The sequence below is a fragment of the Hemiscyllium ocellatum genome, chromosome 11, assembly GCF_020745735.1.
Source record: "Hemiscyllium ocellatum isolate sHemOce1 chromosome 11, sHemOce1.pat.X.cur, whole genome shotgun sequence".
Taxonomy (NCBI): Eukaryota; Metazoa; Chordata; class Chondrichthyes; order Orectolobiformes; family Hemiscylliidae; genus Hemiscyllium; species Hemiscyllium ocellatum.
The window spans coordinates 45,829,006-45,849,097 of NC_083411.1; the positions used below are offsets into that span (position 1 = coordinate 45,829,006).

The 20,092-nt window shown below is 42.6% G+C and overlaps 1 protein-coding gene across 1 annotated transcript; it reads right to left on the reverse strand.

Moving 5' to 3' along the window:
- Positions 1-246: 246 nt before the first annotated feature.
- On the reverse strand, positions 247-17,756 carry LOC132820443 (interferon-inducible GTPase 5-like). The gene is made up of 4 exons (XM_060832582.1): positions 17,561-17,756; positions 17,302-17,411; positions 9,988-10,148; positions 247-3,332 (listed from the first exon to the last, which is right to left on the reverse strand). The coding sequence occupies exons 3-4, from the start codon at positions 10,005-10,007 to the stop codon at positions 2,093-2,095; spliced, it is 1,260 nt and encodes a 419-aa protein (XP_060688565.1). The 5' UTR covers positions 10,008-10,148; positions 17,302-17,411; positions 17,561-17,756; the 3' UTR covers positions 247-2,092.
- Between the last annotated feature and the right edge of the window lie 2,336 nt (positions 17,757-20,092).

Sequence of the window (20,092 nt, forward strand, 5' to 3'; positions counted from 1 at the left end):
GAGGCAGTGTTAGTCTCTCACTCACTCTCCTGTCTTTAGAAGTTTCTGATCATATTATGGAAGGAAACAAAACTTGAAAATGTGGTAAGGAAGGAAGATTTCCAAAATGATTTGAACCCTTTGAACAATAACTTTGTTAACAGTTTCCAAAATGATAATCAATTATTTTTTGATAATACAGCATTTAATCAGAACACTTTCTGATACAAATGTCAATACAAGCTGAACTCCAATGACATTGCAATGCCATAAAAGAGCTGCAGAACATGAGCTTGACTTAAAATAAACTTGCCTTTTGTTTAACATGTTGAAAAAGGAAGGATTGATTCAGAACAAAGGAATCTTGGATCTTGAGCATATGTTGTTACAGTCATCCTTGCAATCACTGGTCCTCCTGTCTTATAGTATCTCAGCAGCTGGGACCCATGGGGGAACTGGCAGAGGGTAAGTGAGAAATATGGTCGTAGAGGTGAGTGTGTCAGCTTTAGCACAACATGAACCTTAAAAATACAAAATTATCAGTGGAAGGGTTTATTTTAAAAATTGTGTCCGTCAGTGACAATAGATTACAGTTTATATCAATATGTTGTAAGGTGAGGGGAAAGACTTAAAAAGGCCCTGAGGGGTAACCTTTTCACGTTGAGGGTGGAGCATGTCTGGAATGAGATGCCAAAGGAAGTGGTGGAGGCTGGTGCAATTACAACATTTAAAAGGCATATGGGTGGGTATATGAGTAGGAAGGGTTTAGAGGGATATGCCAAATGCTGGCAAATGGGACGAGGTCAGATTGGAATGTCTGGTCAGTGTGGATGACTTACATCAAAGAAACTGTTTCTGTGGATGTTGCAATTTATGATTCCAGTATCCTGTATTGTCTTCACTGGGAAGCTGCTGTCAACAGCATGTCTGCAATTTACATCTGCTTCAGTCACCTGCCTAGCATGTGCAAATGCTACCTCTGTATTGTGAGCGACATTCTTTGGAGCAGACAGTGGCAGTTTGTGGAAAATTACTTTGAAGTGGTTTGTGGTCAGCCCTAAATGTGATTTTGTCTCTTGGAAGTAGTTATTGATGAAAATGTTCACAAGCAAAGACAATGGCCAGGCATTCTTTGTCCATTCGAGCGTAATGTGTTCCATTTCTGTTAATGTTCTGGAACCAAATGTAACCCACTGTCCTTGCTGAATCAGGGTTGTTCCAAGTCCTGTCTCACTGGTACTGAGGGGTGGGACCTTGATGTCAAGTGCAGTCTCTCTCCCATCACCTGTGCAATCCATCTCTTTGGACCATGTTTGGAGCTAAGCTGCCACGAAGCCAGGAGCTGATTGGGCCTTCATCCTTCATCATGTATATTGAGATCTGCAGAAAACTGAAACCTTTTCTGACATTCTCTGCTTTGTGCAATAACTGTTCTAACGCCAGGTGTGTGGGCTGTACACTGAATGTGCTGATGGGTTTAACTGTATTGGAAAATAAGCTTCCTCTTGATAAGGCTTTATATTGGGGTTGCTGTGTGCTGGGAGGAAGACTAAACTGTTAACCTTAACACAGGTTTAAAATGTCATGTGAATGATAGCTGTGAGGGTGGAAAAAAAGACCAATGTGGTAATTACCCATAATCAAAAATAAAACACAACCCCAGTGAGTTTTCTTTCTGTAAGGGTCCATCTCAGTCATAATGCTGTTGTCATATTTTAGAAGACACCATTACAGAGAAGGAGCTGAACATTGGAACTGAATCCATCACCGTCAAAATGGATGCACAGATATCTCTTACCATAAGAATGGTGGGCTGAATGGATACATCCTGTGCTGGATGATTCCAGAAACAAGGAACACTTATTTTATTTGTATTTCATGAAGGGGCAGCCTATGTTCAGGGAACATGTGAAATTAATTGGAGACGTAAAATTCTCCTTATAGTACACCTCGCAAAAGATACTGTTCTGCAATAACATTTCCTTGATGTGAGAAAGGAATATTTCCACAAATGAGTTCAGTCACAAAGGGATATTCGAGTAAAATTTCATCAGTATTTAGGGCTAGATCCCATTTATCCATCAGCTGCAGTATTCACTCACTGCACTGATGTTCATTTCGCATCATTTTCGGTCCCAAATGCAGCCGTCACCACTTTCTGTGCACTCTCTGTAAGATCATCCAGTGCATCACTCAGCAGTTTGTAGGTCACAAGGAACGAAGACCCTGCTCCGAAGATTGAACCAATCACTGGGATGATGTCAAGGGTGATCTCGATTACTGAAATGGTGGCAGCAGCAGCACCCCAGGCCAATCTGTTTATGACATCGAGGGTTATCTCCCCCCCGACCAGGGGAGTTGTCACCACTGCTTTCAGATCCTCCACAGGTTTCCCTGCCCTTTTAGCCAGACTTTGAAGAGATGAATCATTCAGACCCAGACATTGACGGAAATGTATTATTCCTCCAATTACTATCCCAATGTCACAGCCCAGGGAGACTCCAGGAACTGGCACTGCCCCAATTCCCCCAGAAAGTGTCGCCAGCATCCAGACTCGTTTCCTTAGCTCTTTCCTTTTCTTCTCCACAATCTCCAAGCTGATAATTGGGAGGGCGAGGATGTATATACTTTTCTTTATATTTGGAAGGTCATGTTCCAGAGCTTTATTTAACAGACTAAAATCATACAGATTCAGGTCAAAGTTTGATATCAGGAACGCTCTGGGTGATGGGATCCCAGCCTTTTGCAGCTTGCTGACACAGTCATTCCTGATCTTCTCCAGTTCTTCCTCTTCATTAAATTGCCTCCCTCCCTTTCTGTTTGAATCAAGATCATTATCAATTTTTGATCGAACAAAATAGAAATTCTTTCCGAGCCGTTTGATCTCTTTGGCAAGTTTTGTGTCATTTTCTGTGAATCGACAGGCGGAGATGATAATGAAAAAATCATATTTTGTAAATTTCATTTCCTTCAGGTATTTATTCGCTGGCAAGTCTGTGGATCCAATTCCTGGCAGGTCCCAGAAGCAAACATTCGGCAGGTTGGGATGTTTGTATCTCGTTGGCTTCTTTGTGGTTTCTGTGTTACCAACTTCAGCTGCTCCCTCATCATTTAACCCAAGTCCTCTCATCGCATTGATTAAGGAAGATTTCCCTACACCTGATTGTCCTGTTACTGCAACATTAAGTTCTGTATTGTCCAGTTCAGTTACTTTCTGCTGTACCACTGTTTTAACCTTTTCCACTCCACCCGTGTCATAATCAGACTGGAGTTTGGTGAGTTCTTCATCAGTGAAGGATGTAGAGTTTGAAGATTCATCTTCTAAACGGTTTGAAGTTTCAGCTCGTTGATCTCTGAAAGAAAATAAGCCTAAGTAATCTTTAGTCATGTTCAGAGCCTCCTAACACACTTTATTTTCCATTGACTGGAAAAACATAATCACTGTTTTAAATATAGCTGATTGTGATGCCCAATTTATACAAATGGTCTTACATGAGCAATGAGATAAACGACCATCATCTCTCTTCCTGATGAACCCATTATGTTTCGGTTCATAGCTACCACAGTTAATGATAATCATTTCCTCTCTCTCTCTCTCTCTCTCTGTCTCTCTCTCTCTGTCTCTCTCTAGATAGTAGCAACCAAATGTCTACCTCCTCACCCCAAGTTTCTCTTCACCAGTCTGTGAATCATCTACCTAAGCCCTCCCAAATGGGTGGCTCCAAACTGCTGTTTGTGATGCTCGAGTGTTGTGATGGATCAAGTGAAGTGAGGGTTGGTTAAAGCCCAAACCAGGGCCTTGCTGTTGAAGATGTTCCTCTTGCATTGCAGGACTGAAGAAGAGGAGAGTTTAATAGGGTACAGGAGCTGTATGCCTGCCAGTATACTTTCTTTACAAGCAACATTGATCAAGTGTAATATGGTGCACTGGTTATATTCTAGAAGAAAAAGATGTAGAAGCTGTTTAGTTTAGGATGGCAAGGCAGTGCGGTCACATGGTATGTGTGTCCTCTTATATGTGAGAAGTCATGGACGCTACCAGTGACATAACCAACCACAAATGCAGGTAATGTAACCAACCAGCCACAGAAACCTGAGCTCTGGGCTTTACAGTTTGGATTGGCAGCTAGAGTCACTATGATGCATCTGCAGGGCTGAGATCAAGGTAGATAGCATGTTCACAGAGGTAGTCAAAATGCAGGCTAGGGTCTTACAGACAGAAAGGACATGGGTGGCTGTCAAACAGTTCTAGAGAACCAGGAAGAGAACCCTAATTAATTTTCTAGTTTGGATATTGGTGAAGGCATTGGTTCCTTTATGAGTGCAGTCAGAGCCAAGTTCAAGGCTCTATGGGTGGTTCAGTTGGACAACAGGAGAGAGTAATAGAGGATTCATGAGCTAAGGGGACTGGCATTTGTGTGTTACTCCCTGGTACCAGGGCCAACAGTGTCATTAGTGATTGCAGGACATTCTTCTGGGAGAAACTGAACTGGTGGAGGTCGTGGTGATTGTGACTTGGGTAGGAACAGCAAATTTCAGGGAGCTGGAAATGAGATTGAAAAGCAGAGGCCCTTGAGCAGTAACTTCAAAATTCCTTTGGTCTCATCTGAGAGTCAGCACAGAATTAGGAAAATGGAGCTTGTGGCTGGAAAATCTTGTGGAGGGAGGGAGGGCATGGAGAAGATGAACATCTTTGTAGGGAAGTTCGCTCGTGCTGCTGGGGGTTTAATGTGGTTTGGAAAGGGAAAGGGAAGCTGAGAAATTCAGATTTGAGTGAAAAAAAATCTGAATTAAAGGTATTGCATCTGAAGGCATGCTGTGCAGCATTCACAGAAGTTAATAACGTGAAAGGACAATTTGAGGTAAATAGATATGAGTTAATTGCTATTATGGAGTTGTGGCTCCAGGTTTACTAAATTTGGAAAGTGAATATCTCAGGATATTTAGCATTTATGAAGGAAAGGCAGCAAGGAGGTGGCAGAAACTTCTGATAAGAGATGAAACCAGTACATTAGTAAGACAGGATCTTAGGCCAAAGGAACAATATGTAAAATCAATTTGGGTGGAGCCATGAAACAGCAAAGGGGAGCAAACAATGGTGGGAGTTCCACCATAACACACAAGATTATAAGATACAGAAGCAGAATTAGGCCATTGGGACCATCAGGACTGCTCCACCATTTGATCATGGCTGATATGTTTCTCAACATCATCCTCCTGCCAAATTCCTGTAACCGTTGATCACCATTGCCCTCCCTCGTTGATCAAAGGAATTAGCTTAGAAAAAGTTGTAATCCTGATGATTGGGAACAATTTCAAACTTAGTGAAGAAGGACCATGAAAAGATTTAAAAAGGGAAAAAGAGAGTCATGAAAGTAAACAAGCAAGGAATTTCAGGGTAATCTATAAAAGCTTCTTCAGCTATGTTCAATGGAAAATAAACTAGGTCCAACAAATGTAGGCATATTGCAGTTGGAGATTGCAGAACAAGGTAGAGAAACTAAACAGTTACAAGGCAGAATATACAGAACATCTCCCAGAAATACGAACTGATCAAGAAAGTGTGAAACTGAATAATTGAAAGAAATAAGCAAACATTCATAAATAGTTAATGCTGGAAAAGTTAACTTGGTTGAAGGCTGATAGGTTTCCTGGACCAGATGAGCTTCATCCCAGAGCGCTAAAGCTGATGTCCAGATGGATACTGAATGAATTGGTGATTACATTTCAAACTTCTGTAGATTCTGAAAGCATTCCTTTGGACTGAGAAGAGCAATGTTACACCACTATTCACAAAGGGAGGAAGAGGGAGAACTACAGAACTGTTACCTTGACATCACTCATTGTTAAAATCTGTAAAAGATGTAATAAGTGGGTATCTGGAAAAGAATGATAGAATTGTTCAGAGTCTACATAGACTTGTGAAGGGAAGTCTTGTTGACAAACTCATTGATGTTTCTTTGAGGTGATTACTTTCAGCATTGATCCAGGAGAATCAGTCGGTGTGGTGTATTTGGATTTTCAGTTCCCTTTTGATAAGGCCCTATGTGGGTTTGTGAATGAAATTAGAAGATATAGGGTTGGGGTAAAACATACAAGTAGGGCTGAGATTTGGTGAACAGTGAGAAAGCAGAAATTAAGAATCAGAACAACCTTGGTTATCCGAACAAGATCTCATGGTCTCTAAAAAGTTCCATTAAAGAGGAGTTACCGACATTAGTGTGCCGATTGCATCTTTTGTTTACAATGATACAAAGTGAATTTGGATAATCTGTGCTGAAGAACATGTGGAAACTCTGGCAAAAACAAAAAAGCACAAGCACCAGCAACGGGATTTTTTTTAACATAAGGGTTAGCTACACAGCTCTTTGCAAAATTAAGTGCTTTATTCCCATCAGTTTAGATTAGTTTACTTATCTTGTGGAAACAGGCCCTTCGGCCCAACAAGTCCACACCGACCCTCTGAAAAGCAACCCACCAATACCCATTCCCCAACATTAACCTTTTCACCTAACACTATGGGCAATTTCACATGGCCAATTCACCTAACCTGCATTTTTTTTGGGACTGTGGGAGGAAACCCACGCAAATACAGGGAAGAATGTGCAAACTCCACACAGACAGTTGCCTGAGACAGGAACTGAACCCAGGTCTTTGGAGCTGTGAGGCAGCAGTGCTAACTGCTGTGCCACCGTGCCGCCCATATATAGATTAGATTCCCTACAGTATGGAAACAGGCCCTTCGGCCCAACAAGTCCACGCCCAGACCCCATTTCCTCCTGAATGATGCTGCTAACACAATGGGTAATTTATGCACATCTTTGGACTGTGGGAGGAAACCAGAGCAAACCTATACCCATGCAGACAGTGGAGAATGTGCAAACTCCATAAAGACAGTCACCCGAGGCTGGACTCGAACCTAGGCCCCTGGTGCTGAGAGGCAGCAGTGCTAACCACTGAGCCACTGTGCTGCCGGCTGCTTGTGAAAAAAAAATGACAAAGAAAGTAAACGCCTGAGAGAGGCGCTGCTTCTGCCTTTGTATCTTGATACTGAGTTCAGCGGGAACTGACAAATGCTCTTGTGATTGTAGAAGCTGTTCAGGACCTTGTATAATGTTGAGATTTACATATTTATGTGACGGTCAGGCTTCCACCCTTCTCAGTTTAACCCGACTTGTGCAACATGCTCCTCACAGCCTGGAATGTTGCTCTAGTGTTATTTCCTGTCACTATAATCACAAGATACTTCTGAACAAAACATTTTAAAAATTCTGCAATTTGCAGAATGCAAAAATTAGTTTGTTTAAATAGCAGACTTAGCAAAATTATAGATTTAAACAAACTCTCCCATACAGCACAGCATTCGATCCTCAAATCTCGTCTGGAAATATGTAGAGTGCTGAAGGAATATTTGAGGATTTGGCCTCCACCTCAATGAATCTTATTTACATAACAAGTGATTTTTTTTGTAAAGTATCATAAATGTTTAAGCAATATTCAGTGTTTATACACATTTTAAATTGATTTAATTAAATAAGAACTCTGCAAACCATGCTTTTTTACATTTTGTGTTCAGTATGGCTTCTTTTATTTACGATCAGGTGAGTTATCTGAACAGTTATCCAGACAAAATACTCCCCATCGGTCTCTTTCGGATAAATCAAGGTTGCTCTATAAATAGATTATTGTCGAAAGTCAGACTGTTTACCAGTGGGATTTGGTAAGGAGCACCACTTGATCCACTGCTGTTCACAAGATGCATAAATTGTCAGATTTCCAAAGTTGCTGAAGATACCAAACTGAAATAAGTTATGAAGAGGATACAAGGAGACCTCAACAGGTGTTGGACAGGCTCAGTGAATGGGTTAAAGTATGACAGACAATAACAGCATAGCATGTGGAGCAGAATAGGCCATTCAGCCCATTGAGCCTGTTCTTCCATGCAATGACATCACGGCTGATCTAATAATTTTCAACTCCTTTCCTGTCGTATCCAAATAATCTGAAATCCTTTAATGCTCAAAAAGCTGTCGATCTCAGTCTTGAACAATCCATCCTAACTTTCCATCCTCAACAGACCTCTGCATGAAGAATTCCACAAATATTTCCGAGAAAGTGAAATTCCCTCCAATCTCAGTTTGAAATCCAAGAACTCTGATTTTGACATTATGCTCTTGGGTTCTAGGTTCTCTACATCCATCCTATTCAGCTCCTTCAGAATCCCATGTTTCAGTAACATCTCCCTACATTCTTCTAAACTCGAATTACAGGCACAGCCTGTTCATCCTCAAAAAAAACACTCCATTCCCATAATCGACTTGATGAACTTTCCCTGAGCTGCCTTCAATGTCAGTCCCTCTTCCCTTAAGGCAAGGGGAATATAATCCTTCCCAGTATTACAGCTATGATCTGACTCATGCTTTGTATCATTTCAGCAATACCCACATATTTTCGACACTGTTTCCTTTGAAATAAAAGCTAAGTCTACTTGCCTTCCCTGTTACCCACTGACCTTGTGTTTTAGCTTCCTGTGATTCCTGTACAAGGATGCAAATTCCTTCTGTTATGCAAAATTCTTTAGTCTTTCCCCATTTAGATAATATTCAGTTCTTCTGTACTTTCTACTAAAGTGCATAATCTCACACTTTCACAGATTATAGTCCACCTACCAAATGTTTTGCCTGCTCACATAATCTGTCTAAGGTGGATTCTTTCTATCCTGCTCCCTGCTTGCCCCCATTCCATTGTGTTACCTTACACTTCATTATAATATTTTCAACTCCTCCTTCATCCAAAGTCATTAGTTTGTATTGTATATAATCATGGCCCCAGCATTGATCCCTCTGACAGTCCGCTCATAAGTGAGAATTCCCTCATTATCCTAGCTTTCTATATTCTCTACTCACCAGCCAATTCTCCGTGCACGCTCATATACCACCACCAGTAGCATAGGCACTTGTCTTCATAAGTGGGCCAATGGGCAATCCCTTACTGAACACCTTTTTGAAAAATCAAATACCTTATATCTTCTGCTTCCTGTTTATCCATCTGCTGAATTCCTCCTGAAACAATTCTAATAAAATGTGTCAGGCGGGATTTCCCTTTTGGAAAGGGAAATCTTTGCTTGATTGCTTAGAGTCAATATTTACCCAATGACAGGTGTTAAAATGGAATTGCACAGGGATTTGAGACCAGGTATAAAGATGCACTTCTATAAATCCTTACTGAGAGCCCATTGGCATATTGTGTCTAGTTTTAGTCCCCGTTAAAGGAGGAATATACTATCATAGAGGGAGTGCAATAGAACTTCACCAGATTAATGTTGTGATGGTAGTATTGTCCTATGACAAGCAATTAAAGAAACTACATTTTGCAGAAGGGTGACTGCATTTACCTGATTTAAAAAACTGATCACGCATGACAGATATTTGTATACATAAGATGGGTTTTGAGTAGAAAACCTGGTACATATTCCTGCTCATCTTAAATGGCCCCGTGGGCAGCACGGTGGTACAGTAGCTAGCACTGCTGCCTCACAGCGCCAGAGACCGGGGTCCAATCCCCACCTCAGGTAGACTGACTGTGTGGAGTTTGCACATTATCCCCGTGTTTGCGTGGGTTTCCTCCGGGTGCTCCGGTTTCCTCCCACTGTCCAAACATGTGCAGGTTAGGTGAATTGACCATGCTAAATTGCCCGGGGCAGGGGTAAATGCAGGGGACCGGGTCTGGGTGGGTTGTGCTTTGGTGGGTTGGTGTGGACTTGTTTCCACACTGTAAGTAATCTAATCTTAACTGGAGACTTCCTTCACTTAAATGGTATTAGGTTGTTGTAATTTGCTCTCCCAGAGAAACGTGGAAACTCAATTATTGATCATATTCATGACTCAATTGAGTTCTGCAGTTCTGATCTAATTTACTGGAAGACCAGGCTCCATGGGCTGAATGGCCTTTTCCTGTTTCTATGTTCCTTTGAGCCTATGGCAGAATACGAGGAGTTTCTTGACCAACCTGGAGCTGGCTCCTCCCATCCTCCCTCTGTGTCTCTCACTGCTTTCCCCGTCTGACTGCCCAGTGATTCCAGGGAACCCTCCTCAGAAAGGGGGGAGGGGCCAGAGGGTCGTAGCTCCTCCCACGATGTCACTTTTTTGTCTTTGGTGTTCGGTTTTCTCCTGTTAGAGGGAGAGTAGAGAGTGTGAGTGGCAGCACTTTATTCACCATCAGATAAAGTACAAGACTGGTGTGAGGAACCCTCACCCTTAATCAGAGTGAGGACAGGAACATGAACTTCATCCCAGAACATTTTACATCTTCCCCCAGTCAGTGTGTGAGGGAAGGAGTGAGTTGTTAGATGTGTTTCATCCCCAAGACTTTCAGGAAATTTCTCTCTTTGGGGAAACAGAGAAGGCAGGCTGAGTGGAAAATAGAAAAATATTGTGAGTGCAGGCTTTACTGTACAAATAAAGTTGTCTGAATGACCCTCCCTTTGATTAATGTGTAAATTGGCTGGTATCTGGTGGTGACGTGCAAACACTGTGTGGCAAATTACTACAACTTTCCTCATGATTTGTCCCCTTCTAACTTTAGCCTCATGAACATGGCATTTTATGCTTCATTTCAACCATGGCTTTCATGATGTTTCTCCATTTACATATGAACTGGCCATGAATCAAATTATTACTGAAAATCACCAAATGGCTGATTTGTTACATGACTACTTGTCTTCATAATGGAGAATATATTACCTGAGCTAGGCTGAAAATGAAAGGCAGAGCAAGGGAAAATCCTTAGCCAAGTTTAAAATGGCAAAGGCAAAATAATGCATCTAAAAATGGACAATTTTATAGCAATGCAGCCTGGGGAGGTGGTAGATTCAGAAACAATAACAATGGTGAAAAGTCGTGTAGGCAGACACAAACAGGTAGGGAAGAGAGGGATATGGGCCATGAGCAGGCAGACAGGATTAGTTCAGAATGGCATCATGGTGCAGACCTGGTGGGCTGTAGGGCTATGTTCTAGTTATGTTCTTTCGGCTGGGATCTCCTACCCACTCAGATTATCTAAATTATGAGACTACAACAAAGAGTTATGGAGAGAAAGTTTCCAGCTAAAAACTGTTACCAAGGAGAGCACAAGTTAGTGCCAACTACATACACTTAACCATTAACATTTACATCTCACATATCCATTGCAATGGCAATTGTATTGCACTTTGCATTTATCTCTGCCTTGCCAGTAATGCTCGCCTTGGTCCTGCATTTGTAACTGATATTAGATAATAAATGAATTGAGGGAACGTGTTCGTCATCGATGGGGAATTACACTGGGATAAAATTAAAAGGTCAATGAATGGCAACTTTAAACAGATTAAGAGTGTCTGTGGTCAGTGACTGAATTTCAAACTTGTGAATACAAGGGACTGAGAATAGGGGTCAGCTCTGACTCAGTAAGTTTCACACTGTCTCTGATTCACAAGGCTATGCATTCAATTCCACCTTTAGTACCTGAACTCAGATATTACACCTGACATATCTGATGACAAATCACTACCTCCAGGCACTACTTCAAGCAAGAGCTGGGAACTTGTCCCCAGTACACCAGCCAATACCCATCAGCCAGATTTCTGGGTCACATGACTGAGTTGTTAGCTCTTTTTTAGTTAAACCTGTCTTCTTGACTTGGGATCAAGTCAATATCCAGTTTGGGAAGAATGTTATTACAAAGTCATAGAGCTGTACAGCACGGAAACAGACCCTTCGGTCCTATTCGTCCATGTCAACCAAAGATTCTAAATTCATCTTGTCCCATTTGCCAGCATTTGATCCATACCTCTCTAAACCTTTCCTTTTCATGTACCCATCCAGATGCCTTTTCAATGTTGTAATTGTACCAGCCTCCACCACTTCGTCTGGTAACACATTCCATTCATGCACCACCCTTTGCGTGAAAATGTTGTCCCTTAGGTCCCTTTTAAGTCTTTCCCCACACCTCTAGTTTTGGACTTCCCCACTCCAGGGAAAAGTCCTTGTCTATTCACCCTATCCATGCTCCTCATGATTTTATAAACCTCAATAAGGTCACCCTTCAGCCTCTGACATTCCAGGGAAAAAAGCTCCTGTTTATTGAGTCTCTCCCTATAGCTCAAACCTTCCAACCCTGGCAACATCCTCGGAAATTTTTTCTGAGCCCTGTCAACTTTCACAACACCCTTCCTATAGCATTGAGACCAAAATTGAACACAGTATTTCAATAGTGACCTCACCAATGTCCTGTACAGCTGCAATATGACCTCCCAACTCCTATACTCAATTGACTAACCAATAAAGGCAGGCATACCAAATGCCTTATTCACTATCCTATCTACATACAACTCCACTTTCACGGAACTATGAACATGCACTCCAAAGTCTCTGTGCATCAACACTCCGCAGGACCTTACCATTAAGTGTATAAGCCCAGCCCTGACATGCCTTTCAAAAAATGCAGCATCTCATTGTTTATCTAAATTAAACTCCTTCTGCCACTCCTCAGCCCATTGGGCTTTTGATCAGAGACGTGGGTAGAACAGGGGCAGGAATGGCTGTTGCAGGTTCCAGGGTTTAAATGTTTTAGTAGGGTCAGACATGGGGGTAAAAGAGGGGGAGGTGTGGCATTGCTTGTCAAGGATAGCATTACAGCAGTGGAAAGGACGATGGAGGAAGATTTGCCATATGAGTTAGTTTGGGCTGAGGTTAGAAATAGGAAAGGTGAGGTCAGTCACCCTGTTAGGTGTTTTCTACAGGCCTCCCAATAGTCCGAGAGAAGTAGAAGATAGTATTGCGAGGATGATTCAGGAGAAGAGTGAAAGTAGCAGGGTGGTTGTTATGGGGGACTTTAACTTCCCAGATATTGACTGGGAAAGCTATAGCTCGAGTTCGTTAGATGGGTTGGTGTTTGTCCAATGTGTGCAGGAGGGTTTCCTGACACAATATGTAGACAGGCCAACAAGAGGTGAGGCTATACTGGATTTGGTTCTAGGTAATGAACCAGGCCAGGTGTTAGACTTGGAGGTAGGTGAGCACTTCGGGGACAGTGACCACAACTCGGTGACTTTTACTTTAGTGATGGAGAGGGATAAGTGTGCACTGCAGGGCAAGAGCTATAGCTGGGGGCAGGGAAATTATGATGCGGTGAGGCATGACTTAGGATGCGTGGATTGGAAAAACAGGCTTCAGGAGAAGAACACTAATGATATGTGGAGATTGTTCAAGGAACACCTATTGAGTGTCCTTGATAAGTATGTACCAGTCAGGCAGGGAGTAAAGGGTCTTGTGAGGGAGCCGTGGTTTAATAGGGAATTGGAATCCCTTGTGAAAGGGAAGAGGGCGGCCTATGTAAGGATGAGGCGTGAAGGTTCAGTTGGGGCGATTGAGAGTTATAAGGTAGCCAGGAAGGATCTGAAGAGAGAGCTAAGAGCAGCGAGAAGGGGACATGAGAAGTCCTTAGTTGGTAGGATTAGGGAAAACCCAAAGGCTTTCTATAGTATGTCAGGAATAAAAGGATGACTAGGGTAGGTATCGGTCCAGTCAAGGATAGTAGTGGGAAGTTGTGCGTGGAGGCGGAGGAGATTGGTGAGACACTAAATCAATACTTTTCGTCAGTATTCACTCAGGAACAGGACTCTGTTGCTGGTGTGAATATTGAGTCACAAGTGATTAGAATGGATGGCCTTGAAGTATGTAGGGAGAAGGTTTTGGGAGTACTGGGAAGGATGAAAATAGATAAGTCTCCTGGGCCTGATGGCATTTACCCTAGGATCCTCTGGGAAGCTAGGGAGGAGATAGCAGAGCCATTGGCCTTGATTTTTATGTCGTCATTGTCAACGGGAATAGTACCAGAAGACTGGAGGATAGCAAACGTGGTCCCCTTGTTCAAGAAGGGGAGTAGGGACAGCCCGAGTAACTATAGGCCAGTGAGTCTCACTTCTGTTGTGGGCAAAGTCTTAGAGAGAATTGTAAGGGATAAGATTTATGAACATCTGGATAGGAATAATGTGATCAAGGATAGTCAGCATGGTTTTGTGAAGGGCAGGTCGTGCCTCACAAACCTTATTGAGTTCTTTGAGAAGGTGACTAAGGAGGTGGATGAGGGTAAAGCAGTAGATGTGGTGTATATGGATTTTAGCAAGGCGTTCGATAAGGTACCCCATGGTAGGCTAATGCAAAAACTACGGAGGTATGGCATTGAGGGTGCATTAGAGGTTTGGATTAGGAATTGGCTGGCTGGAAGGAGACAGAGGGTAGTAGTTGATGGACTAGGTTAATCTTGGAGTGCAGTTACTAGCGGTGTACCACAGGGATCTGTTTTGGGACCGTTGCTGTTTGTCATCTTTATAAATGATCTAGAGGAGGGGCTTGAAAGCTGGGTGAGCAAGTTTGCGGATGATACAAAGGTCGGTGGAGTTGTGGACAGTGAAGAAGGATGTGGCAGGTTACAGCAGGATATAGATAGGTTGCAGAGCTGGGCAGAAAGGTGGCAGATGGAATTCAATGTAGCTAAGTGTGAAGTCATTCACTTTGGTAGGAGTAACAAGAAGATGGATTACTGGGCTAATGGTAGGCTACTTGGTAGTGTGGATGAGCAGAGGGATCTTGGTGTCCATGTACACAGATCTCTGAAAGTTGCCACCCAGGTAAATAGTGCTGTGAGGAAGGCATATGGTGTACTGGGCTTTATTGGTAGAGGAATTGAGTTCCGGAGTCCTGAGGTCATGTTGCAGTTGTATAAGACTCTGGTGCGGCCTCATCTGGAGTATTGTGTGCAGTTTTGGTCGCCATACTATAGGAAGGATGTGGAGGCATTGGAACGAGTGCAGAGGAGGTTTACCAGGATGTTGCCTGGCATGGTAGGAAGATCATATGAGGAAAGGCTGAGGCACTTGGGCCTGTTCTCATTGGAGAAGAGAAGGTTTAGGGGAGATTAGATAGAGGTGTATAAGATGATTAGGGGTTTAGATAGGGTAGACACTGAGAACCTTTTACCGCTAATGGAGTCAGCTGTTACTAGGGGACACAGCTTTAAATTAAGGGGTGGTAGGTATAGGACAGATGTTAGGGGTAGATTCTTTACGCAGCGGGTTGTAAGTTCATGGAATGCCCTGCCAGTAGCAGTGGTGAACTCTCCCTCTTTATGGTCATTTAAACAGGCACTGGATAGGCATATGAAAGTTATTGGGCTAGTGTAGGTTAGGTAGGATTTGGTCGGCGCAACATCGAGGGCCGAAGGGCCTGTACTGCGCTGAATTTTTCTATGTTCTATGTTCTATGTTCTAGATGGGTCATTGTAGTCTGAGGTAACTTTCTTCGCTGTCCACTACACCTTCAATTTTGGTAACATCTGCAAACTTACTAATGTTGACTGTAAATGCCAGAGAAGTTAAACGGAAATCAGTGGATGTAGTGCATTTGCATTTTCAAGAGACATTTTAGAATACGTTTGTAAGAGAAGATTTGATCAGATAAATAAAAGTGCTTTCCAACCAAAGATATTTTACATGTAAACTTATGAAAGGTTGGCCAGAAAACAATCAATTTGATTCCATTTGTCAAACATGAAAGTGTGCAGAAACTGTTTACAACAATGCAGCCAGAGATGGAGGTTTTGAGCTATAATAGAGATTGAATAGGCTGGGGCTACTGGCTCTGGAATGTCAGAGGCTGAAGGGTGACGTAATAAAGGTTTATAAAGTCATGAGGGGCATGAATAGGGTCTTTTCATCAAAGCAGGAGAGTCCAAAACTAGAGGGCAGAAGTTTAAGGTGAGAGTGGAAAGATTTAAAAGGAAATTGTGGGAAGGCCTTTTCACGCAGAGGGGTGGTGCGTGTATGGAATGAGCTGTCAGAGAGGGTGGGGGTTGGTACAATTAAACAATTTAAAAGGAATCTGGATGGGTACATGAATATGAAGGGTTTAGAGGGATTTGGGCCAAACGCTGGCAAATAGGACTCGATTATTTTAGGATATCTGGTCAGCATGGATGGGTTGGTCCGTGATGTACACATCTATGACCCTATATTACTAAAAGTATATAGAGCTGCTGCAGAGTAGATTGGTCTTTCCTCAGATCTGAAACTGATAGCAGTGGACGTTATTCTATAACTGTACATAGCTCCAATTAACTTGATCTACTACTTTCTTCTTTCTGGAACTGATTTGGTCTTAGTTAGATTACCACAAGTTTTCATTCATCTTCATGTATTTACCATCTTTAAATCTGACATGTTAAGGATTACTCAGTGCTGTTATTCACTAAGATTGGGTTGCAGCTGGTATTAACAACTAATTTCAGCAACACTGGATGAAAATTGTTCAAAAGCAAGTGTTCAATATATCAGCAAGTGTAACTAGTAGGACATATTGAGAAATACCTCACACCAGCAAAATCCGGCACATTCTGATCGACATGTCTTATTTCATTTCTTTCTTGGGCTCCTGTTCTGGAATTACTACTGCTATACAGGAGCTTTTTCACAGTCAAGGGCTCATCCATTAACAGGACCATGATTTTCAAGTGACTCCTGATTTCCATCATGATGGTTTACCTCCTTTTCTGTAATTCTACCAAGTAAACCTGTGGTAAGGAGTGGGAATTCATTGTGCCAAGACAAATCAGCAGGAATAGCTGTGTTGTAGGCTAACTCAAAGGTTTTTTTTAATTGATTCATGAGGATATGGTGTCAGTGGCTGGCCAGCATTTATTGCCAGTCTCTTGCTACCCTTGTGGAGGTGGTAGTGAGTTGCTTTTTTGAACTGCTGCAGTCCATCTTCTGTCAATCCATCCACAATGCCCTCAGAGAGAGAATTCCAGGGAATGTGAAGGAATAGTAATATATTTCCAAGTCAGGATGGAGTGTGACTTGGAGGGAAATTTGCAGGCGTGGTGTTCCCATGTATCTGCTGTCCCTATCCCTCTCGACGGTGGTGTGGAAGTTTTAGCCAAATGCAGCCTTGATGTCAAGGCCTAACACTCTCACCTCCCCTCCGGGATTTATCTCTTTGTGCATGTTTGAACATGGTCCAAGGAGGCTGCTCACCACCACATTCTCAAGGACAACTAGGGCTGTGTACATCATGAATGATTTTTAAAAACATATATGATCACACTTTAAACCACTTAAAGTATTTTAAGCCAACGAGATATGCGCACTCAACTTCAGAGTTCGAGGGGTGAAGCAGATCGACAGAGCCAGACTCTGCCCAAGTTGTGCTGTAATCCTGTTTAAATTTAAATGCAATTCTCTCTGAATGTGACAGCTGCACTGTTTTGTTTCCATTTCCTGGTCCTTACCTGCACTGTTTCCGTGGAGGGGGCGAATTTCTCCGTGTAGTTCACACTGAATGCACACCGAGATGTCTGTGATCTCGGCGTCGCCCTCACTTTGTCAGTAAACAAGGAATCTGGATATTTAAATACAAATTTTGAAGGTCAATGCGCAGCAAATCTGACCAATGAAAATCAAAGGCCAAGCAAAGGTCACTTGTTACTGGGGAGATTTTGCTTTTACAGGTTACACAAAAAATGAGAACTAAACAAAACACAACTTTACCCCAGACAAGAAGTTGGGAACTGGTATCTGCTTGAATTTCAGATGCAGTCACTGGGCTGGATAGTTGGAGATGGGTGGGTTCAAACAATTCCTATTTGACGAAATGACTTTGCTCTGTTTAAAAGTAGCCCTTTAGCTCCATGAAGTTTCACTTTCCGGGAATTCAGTTCATGAAAAGAATCTGTACATCACTCAGCTCAGGAACACGTCAGCAGTTTCGATTGAAATTTCACCAACAAACAAAGATCAAACACCAGCCAACACTTAACCGGTTAAAGGACAAACGGCTCCTCAAAGCAAACCCCTCAATCTCTGATTATAAAGACATTTTTAATCCATCTGTTCAGACATATTATAACATATCGCTGGGGAACAATGGCCTTCCGAGATCGGGACCCAGGTAATGCATCAGGAAATGGGTTCGAATACTGCCAGGATAGATGGTGAAATGTGAGTTCAATAACAAATCTGGAATGAAGAGTCTCATGGTGACCATGAAACCATTGCCAATTGTTGGGAAAAATAACCCATCTAGTTCACTCATGTCCTTGGGGAAAGGAAATTGCTGTCCTTATTCGGTCGAGAGTAGACAAGCAGGAGGCTGGAGGAACACAGCAAGCCAGGCAACATCAGGAGGTGGAGAAGTCAATGTTTCAGATATAACCCTTCTTCAGGAATCAAGGTGGGAGTAGTGGATACTGCTGATAAATGGGGATGGGCCGAGGGTGGGGCTGGTGGTTTATAGCTGGGGAGAGGGTCAGAATAGTGAAGTAGTGATAGGGGAATACAGGTGATGGACACGACCTGTTTGGTTTGTGGGAGAAATGAATCTGGTTTGTAGATACAAGGAAGGGTGAATCAGAGGAAAGGAAGGGAGGATGCGAAGCTGGAGATAGAGTTGGAGGATGATTGGGAAAGTTGTTATCCAGTCTGGCCAACATGTGATACTGCATTATGGTTGACTCTGAACTACCCTCTGGGCAATTAGAGATAGCAATAAATACTGGTTGGCCAGTGAGGGACATCTTATGAATGAATTGTTAATAACCCTTGATGTCTTGTGTGTGGGAGAGACAGCCCGTCTGGGCTAGCTATCCATTATTGCTGTCTTTTCGAATGATCCTTAATCCTTGGATTTGCTGGACCTATGACTCCAGCCCCATACACTGTCAATGATTCTTACTGTGCTCCTAAAATAAATGAATATTCTTCACACTCTTAACAATAGATATGAAATGTCACCAATCATCCTAACCCACGCTGGAATCTATAGAGTGACTGCGGAACAGTATTTTCTGATTGCTACTGCATCAAGAAATAGTGCTTCATCTTTGTCGGCAGTTAATGAGCAACATCAGTTCCTGAACAGCAGGAAAGAAAACTGCAGTAAAATCTGAGATGGATGTAGGAAGCTCACTCCCATTTGGCAGGGGGTAAGGGTCAGCGGCAATAAGGTCAGAAGGATCTTCGGAACTTCTGCTTGTTCACCGATATAAACGCAGGCTGCCAATCACTGAGAACTGAAACCTGCAGAAGAGGCTGGTGAGGTTTGCATGCAGACAGTGTGATCTGCACCAATCCAGGAACTATCCAGACTGTGGAAAAAAAGATTAAGTAACTTCTGATTATCTAAGATATCGGTGAGAATCTACATTATCCACCACTCAGCCTTCACTTCCGTATACACCAGGTTAAACTTGGCCATGGAAATCTGCTGATTATTTCCTCACCCTTTCCTCAGCTAACCAAACATGTTGATAACACTTGGAAGAGGCACTTAGGATGAGAGTAGATCTTCCAAGTGGGAGAATTCAACTTTCATCTCCAACAGTAGCTTGGTGGCCCCGTTGCTGACATAGTCCTCAGGGATAAAATTGCAAGATTTGGTCTTTCAGTCACTGGTGAGGAAACCAACAAGAATCTAAAATCTACCTGAATTCACCGTCAACAAATTCTCTGTTGCAGTATCATGACAGTAATGGTAGATGTGATCGTCACATGGTCATTTTCCCATCAACACCTCAGACTGGTGTGTGTTTTGGCCCAGTTTCTCAGCAGCACATAGCAGTATCCTGGCCTAGTCGCTCAGTGGCTCATGACAGTCTCTCAACTTGGTCTCTCAGCCAGGAGTGACGGTATCTCACTGTGCAAGTGGCTCCTGCCCAGAGGCACTAGGAGGAGATCGGGGAAATGGCACTTCAGCAGAGGCAGCAATGCCATCACAGCCCAATACGGGAAGATCAAGCGGTGAGGGAGGCCCCCCAGTATTTGCAGCAGTGATGTCGAGCACAGATAGCAGAGGTCTCCTGGTGGGCGAGCTAAGTGGAGGATTAATCAAAGACTGCTGAACTTTTAACTTTATTCCATTATTTTTTGAGTTTAAATTAAGAAGCATCCTAATGTTAACTATTATCTTATTTCTTTATTTTTTTTTACTTCTTTTATGAAAGTGAAGCTTAACTTTTAAAAAAAGAACTGTGGATGCTGTAACTCAGAGTTCTGAGGAGTTGTCACCAGACCCTCAGTGTTAAT

What these genes read in the sequence shown, in the direction of transcription:
- LOC132820443 (XM_060832582.1), bottom strand. Translation starts at nt 10,007, where the DNA reads ATGGGAGGAGCCAGCTCCAG. An exon ending in ATGGGAGGAGCCAGCTCCAG is followed by an intron (nt 3,333 to 9,987) that starts GTTGGTCAAGAA and finishes ATTTTCTTTCAG; the next exon opens with AGATCAACGAGCTGAAACTT.